Source organism: Diadema setosum, chromosome 2, assembly GCF_964275005.1.
Source record: "Diadema setosum chromosome 2, eeDiaSeto1, whole genome shotgun sequence".
In the NCBI taxonomy this organism is placed as follows: Eukaryota; Metazoa; Echinodermata; class Echinoidea; order Diadematoida; family Diadematidae; genus Diadema; species Diadema setosum.
In genome coordinates, this window is record NC_092686.1 from 39747273 (window position 1) to 39754481 (window position 7209).

Genomic DNA, 7209 nt, shown 5'->3' on the forward strand with positions numbered 1-7209 from the left:
ACACTTGAAACAATACATGTACTTGACTGAACAATTTTCAGAAAGGGAGAGGGAGAGATGTCAAAATACACAATGAAAATCAGCATTAAAGGAATGGTATAGTTTTCATAGAAATGGGGATTCAGTTTTCAACATTTTACGAGATGATTGGAAACCACTTTTCTATGAATTATTAAAGAGCATACAATTCTAAGACTAGAGGAATATTCAAAGTTTATTTGATGAAGATCCAATCTGAAATGGCCGAGATATCAAAAAACAAACAAATGCAAAGTAAAAGGAAGTGGTCCTAATGAAAAATGTGACCAACCTTTTATTAGGACACCACATTTCTGGATATCTCAGCCATTTCAAAACGGATTTTTGTCATATTAACTTTGAATTCCTCTTAGAATTGTATGCTCTTTAAATACGTCACGTGTAGTTCATAAAAGAAGTGATAATTATAAATTGTATCTTGTAAAAGTTGAAATCAGAATGCCCATCTGAACCAGAACTATACAGTCTCTTTTCAGTAGAGACCTCTGATATAAAGGGTACTGAAACCGAATACACCTAAGTTAGAAGCAGATTGAAAGACTGCAGTTCAACTACTAGTATATTGGGTACTGTTCACCAGACAATGTAGAGCTCTACAAATGTAGAGCTACATTGTAGCTACAATGTGTACATTGTATAACACATGTACAATGTATGTGATGATAATGAAGATGATACTTCAAATTAGTGTTTTTTGCATAATTTCTTTAATTATTATTGCAAGTGATAAACAAATTGTCCTTATTCAGTTTTTAGTAGTAGCCACAACAAAAATCATGGGTATACACGATTGTACATACTGAGGTGTGACTCGAATCAACGACCTGATTGCTAGACAGACATCATATACCTACTCGATTACTGGGGTTCCACGCAGCAGGTATTGCATATTTATCAAAATTGATATTTCTTGTGTCCAGTTGTTTTTTATTGAAACTGAATGGCAAACTGCCCTGCCTCAATGGTAAACACTATTCAATTTTTTAGTGGTAACTATCCTGATAAAAATACAGGCCATGCATACTCAGGTTGGTCATAAAAATATAAAATATGATTAAATATGATGATAGTAAATATTTGGGGAATATTATTCCTTTGACAATCTGGATCAGTATTTGAGTAATTTCAACTGATTCTACTTCAGTAATTATGCAAAATACCCATAAACATGGTTTTCCACACACTAAATGAATGGGGGACAAAGGGCATGCATACTCTGGTTGGCCATAAGAATAACTAGAAATATCACTGAAGGTGATTAATACCCCTGCCCCGTGACGACAGTCTTACCCAAGGAATCTTTCCTTGATCTTCTGCCATTTAAATGCCATTACCATGGCAACGCAGCTTCCGACACGTCCGAAAAATATGTCTTGCACATCTTCCCACCAAGACTATTGTGTGTGCCACATTTCATAAGCTTTTGTCAAAAACTGAGGAAGTAGTTCAATCCACAAGATCTTTCCTTGATCTTCCGCCATTAATATGCCGTTACCATGGCAACGCAGCTTCCGACACGTCCAAAAAATATGTCTTGCACATCTTCCCACCAAGACCAATGTGTGTGCCACATTTCATGAGCTTCAGTCGAATACAGAGGAAGTAGTTCAATCCGCAAGATCTTTCCTTGATCTTCTGCCATTTATATGCCGTTACCATGGCAACGCAGCTTCCGACACGTCCGAAAAATATGTCTTCCACATCTTCCCACCAAGATCAAGGTGTGTGCCACATTTCATAAGCTTTGGTCAAAAAACTGAGGAAGTAGTTAAATCCGCAAGATCTTTCCTTGATCTTCTGCCATTAATATGCCGTTACCATGGCAACGTACTTTCGGGTACTGTTAAAAAATGTGTCTTGCACATCTACAACCAAAGGCACACATCTGTACCAAGTTTCATGGAAATTGGGCAAAAACTGAGGAAGTAGTTTGCAACACAAAATTTTCCATCATTTTGGCTCATAATATGTGAGCTGTTACCATGGCAACATACTTTTTGTCACTGTCAAGAAATGTGTCATGCTGACCTATATCCTAAGACAAACATTCAATATGAATTCCATGAGAATTGGAAGAACACTGATGAAGCAATTTTGCCATGAAGCATTTTGCCCTATATTTTACCAATAACATGCCGTTACCATGGCAACGCACTTTTTGCCACTGCGGAAATATGTGTCTTGCACATTAACATATTCAGATGAACATCTGTACCTAATTTCATAAAAATTGATCAAAAACTGTGGGAGGAGTTCGCGACGCAAGATTTGTACCCATTTTTGCCCATAATATGCCGTTACCATGGCAACGTACTTTTGGGTACTATCAAAAAATACGTCTTACACATCTACAACCCAAGGCACACATCTGTGCCAAGTTTTATGGGAATCGGTTGAAAACTGAGGAAGTAGTTCGCGACGCAAGATTTGCAACGGACCGACCGCCCGACCGACCGCCCGACCATCCGCTGATTCCTATATACCCCCTTCAAACTTCGTTTGGCGGGGGTATAAATATGATTAAATATGATTATGATGATAGATATTTATATTATATTGGATGGCTATGAATGGGATACCAGGGAATATTGCATGAGTTAGGGCCAATATTGCACGAATCGAAGATGAGTGCAATATTGACTCTAACGAGTGCAATATTCCCTGGTATTCCATGAATCAAGGCCATCCAATATAATCATTATCCACTATACAATCAAGTAGAGCAACCATGAACTGCACAAAATTACCCGGCTTCTACTCATCTTTGAAGTTGACTCGGCAGTCCCTGAAAAGGGGAAGCCCCTAAAACTGCGTATTGAAACAAACAACTAGCAAGATGTTTGCGCGCGTGTGAAAAATGTAACATAATGACGCGCACTAGTAGCAAGCATTTGCGCATTCAGCAAGCGCTCACGCAATAAACGAGACAGAATTGAATATCGTGTGATCTTGAATGGCAATTAACAACGGTAGCCTATGGGGAATTAATACGTTGGTCTATGCGATTCGTTCAATATGCTCAGATATTGAACGGTAAAAATTGAGCGGACTACAATACGCGTTTTTAATGCGCCGCTAAAACGTCCTATATAGATGATAATAGGGGAATATTGTTCCCTTGACAATCTGGATCAGTATTTGAGTAGTTTCAACTGATTTTACTTCAATAATTCTGCAAAATACCCATAAACATGGGTCTCCACACACTAGACGAATGCGGGACAAAGTGTCTCATACGTACATGTAACTGTCCCATACGTACACATTGTAACACGTCATGTCTGTCTTTAATTAGAACCTGTAATTAGAGCTTTTTGCCTTATGACATGAAACTTACCTCTGATAATCTTGAGTGTTGTGACTTTCATCACAGTGAGTTACAAGTTGTAGAATGAAATACTTTCAGAGAGTTTTGAGGTTGAAAAAAAATGTTCAAAAGAACAAAATTTTTCTGGTCCTATAGTATACGTACAGTACAATGTAACAGCACATATTTTCTCTTCTAGAATACAATTGTCAAGGTCATTTTTCTCCATTTTTTACATGATTATACTTCTCCTAGATATCAATCACCATGATAAAGTTCAATTTGATCAAAGGCCATTAACACTATTTTTGAGGTCATGTAAGTCTCTGAATGTCCCATACGTAACGCGAGTATTATCTTGGACTTGCCCATGACATGGATAAAAGAAATGTGCCTATTTGTCTTACTCTTTAGTTTAGGTATCAACTAATGCGATGGATGTTCACCAATCATTAAAGGGCAAGTTCACCTTCATTAACATAAGGATTGAAAGAATGTAGCAATATTAGTAGAACACATCGTTGAAAGTTTGAGGAAAATCGGACAATCTGTTCAAAAGTTATGAATTTTTGAAGTTTTTGTGCAGTTACCGCTAGATGAAAAGACTACTGCAGTGTATGATGTCACATGCGTACAACAATATACATTATGTAAGGAAAATATAAAGAGAATTTCACAAAATTTCATCTTTTGAAAAAAGTGCACATTCCCTTGACTCGTTACTGACATATGTTATGGGTAATATTATTCCCATTGCCTTTAGAAAGAGGCAAGTCAAGTGCTCTTTTTATTATGCGAAAAAAGTGAAAATATGTTGAATTTTCTTTACATTTTCTTTATACTGTTGTACTCATATGACATCACGAGCCATAGTAGTCTCCTCATCCAGCGGTTCCAACACAAAAGTTTTACAATAACTTTTGCATCGATTGTCCAATTTTCCTCAAACTTTCACTGATGTGTTCTACTATAATGCTGCATTCTCTTAATCCTTCAATGTTAATGAAGGTGAACTTGTCCTTTAAGGTCTTTCAAATTCAGTAGATTTTATTTTCCGTACTTACTGGTTTTGCGAGATCTAAAACCATCATTAAAAATGTACATGTGGGACTGGGGATGCTGAAATTCACTTAAATGCAAATTACAGTGGGTTCCTTTGAAAATTTTCCTCAAAGTTTTGCTGAAGGGTAAAAGATGAATACATTTAAATACTCCAGAAGTCATGTGACATTTTGTAAGTTACAAAAGGGTGAAATGACCTGCAGAATTACTCCGGACAAATGTACCGTTACTAACTGTAACGTTACTAACCATGCTTTTGGGGGTATAGCTGATTAAATTATTGGTCGACTGCTAAAAATATTTGCGTGAATATTTGTCATGATGCAATAATTGAAACTGATGCAACACTTTGTTTGAAGTAACTTGAATTTTTGCACACTTTTTGTTACAAGACACTGATTTTTTGTCATGTCCTTTTTTTCGTAACATTACTAACCAGCCCTTTTAGTTGCCATAACAATTCTAATATTTGTTGGATTGTATTCATTCTTTTCTATATCATAAACCTGGGAAGGGTGAACATGTTTTAAACATGATTTTAACTTGAAATGAATAAATGGTGATTTAGTAGTAAAAATACATTTGTAAATATCTGAATTTGCTTAAATGTAATGTTACTAACCGCGGATTTGCCCATACCCCATGGGCCATACATGTACATGTATAAATTTTAAGAAGGATTCAACGTTTATTTAATGAAAATTTGTTTTCAAATGGCTGAGATATAAAAAAAAAAGTGAAAATAATAAAAGGCGACAGGCCACATCTTTTATTAGGATCTCTTGCATGTTTCACCTTGTTTTCGGATATCTCAGCCATTTCAAAACCGATTTTCATCAAATAAACTTTTGATACCCCTTAGAATTGCATGCTCTTTGTCATCTCATAGAGTGGTTTCTGAATATCTCGCAAAACGTTTAAAGCTAAATCCTCATCTCAACCAGAACTGTACAAACCCTTTAAATTACCAGGTAATAAAAATGGTAGGAATTTGAACCAATTTCTAAGATTAGGAAAATTGTAAATTATATTTGGTTTTTGAATTTGTCTCATGTCATGAATTCTAATATTTTTACAGCATTCTCAGATCTAATCATCAGACACATCAGCAGTCGAGTACTTTAGTTAGTAAATTTACTGAGTAAAGTGACCTCTGACAACACCTGTTTCTGATGAAGAATATAAAATATGGCCATAATATTTAGGGAATATGCAGGAGCAATTAGACAAAGACTGTAGTGTAGAAAACTAGATCTAAATTTTACATGTAGTTCTAGACCCCGTTCTAGGAAGTTTTCAGACAGATCGATATCTTAAAAACTACAATACATATTGAAAAAAAAAAAAAAACCTTTAGTGGTCCCAATTTGCTCTGAATCAAACGGGCATGTCGCAAATTAAAAGATTTAAATTGTCCAAAATGACTCTTGGCGCACTTTGGTATCTCCCTGGCGCTGGCCCACTGTACTGTGTGCGGCGTCTCTCTGGTCGGCTAGCGTAGGCCAAGCTCGGTCTCCTGCGCCTGCCCTGCCTGACGGCCCGTGCTGTACTGTCAGTGACAGCATTAAAAACACTAATTTGCATGTATGGGACTAAGGTCAAAGCACAACCTCTCAGTAATGTCACTCTCGGACAAGTTTATATTTTACTGTAAACGAATGAAATAGAACTCACGAATCCAAAATCTTGATAGTGCATAGGTAGTCAATATTGTGATCCGTGATGTTAATTTCCAGAGTTTGCCGGGATTGGAGGGCAAAACCCACTGCCCTGGTTCGAGTGGCATGATTGACTTGTGAATGGATTCGATCCGGATGCGATACCATACTAGATCATACGATATACCGATCGATACTGAGAACGTGCTACCGGTACTTTGAGTTTGATATCGGCCTACCAAATACAGTAGATTTTTCTCTAGATCGATCCTCTTCTTCTCTTCTTCTTCTTCTTCCTCGCTGTACGTTACGAGCGCTATGAAACAAGCCCCCCCCCCCCCTCTCTCTCTTTTCATAGGCCTATTTTTTTCTCTTGTGTGTGTGTGTGTGTGTTTTGGAAACCACTACAGGGGCCGCGGAACGGTGGGGGGGGGGGGGTGGGGGGAGGGGGGTGCTGGGGGACTGCAGCCCCCACACTTTTTAGCTGGAGGCGGTGAGTGTTTATAAAGATAGATACATGTATATATACATACTGTAGAGGTAGAGAGGGGAGAAATGGAGGGGAAAAGGTAAGGAAGAACAAAGTTGATTACTAAATACTTAGTCACAGCTCATTAAGAGGCATGATATACAACAGTTACACTAATAAAAGAAAAACGAGTGACGTGATTATAACTGAGAAAAAATAAATAAAATCGCACAGATGTGCAGAAATTCCATATGAAAAAAGAAAAACTAGTGAAAAAATGAAAGAAAACTGAATGGAGACAAGAGCGAGAGGAGGGAAAATGAAGAGGAAGATGGGAGAGTGAGTACAGATAAACAAATTACAAAATTGTAAAGTACAAAGATGGCACAGCCTGCAAAAAGGTATCTAAATAACTAAGAAAAGGACGAAATAGAATATAGATAAGATGTCATAATGTAACAGCAAAACTTGGTCGGATTAGAAAGGACTGCACGTCTTCTTTTCACAATTGAATATTGATCCATCTTCATAATATTTGGATATTTCCACTATTATCTTAGTATTTCTTTCCTGCAGAGAAGGTAACGAAATTAATCACTGATTCATCCTCACTGGGTTGGGTACAGAATCTATGAATTTGATTATACCTTCTAGAAACACTTGGCAATTTGTGA

General features: G+C 37.0%; 1 protein-coding gene across 2 annotated transcripts in view; it reads right to left on the reverse strand.

The window, feature by feature from the left end:
- Window positions 1-6209, reverse strand: part of LOC140244414 (tafazzin-like) — a 31701-nt gene extending 25492 nt beyond the window's left edge. Inside the window, exon 1 of one of the 2 annotated variants that reach the window (XM_072324062.1) lies at window positions 6083-6209. In XM_072324062.1, coding sequence (XP_072180163.1) covers window positions 6083-6194 — 112 coding nt within the window. In that variant the 5' untranslated portion in view covers window positions 6195-6209. The remainder of the gene's footprint in view (window positions 1-6082) is intronic. The other variant, XM_072324054.1, reaches the window with a different exon arrangement.
- Between the last annotated feature and the right edge of the window lie 1000 nt (window positions 6210-7209).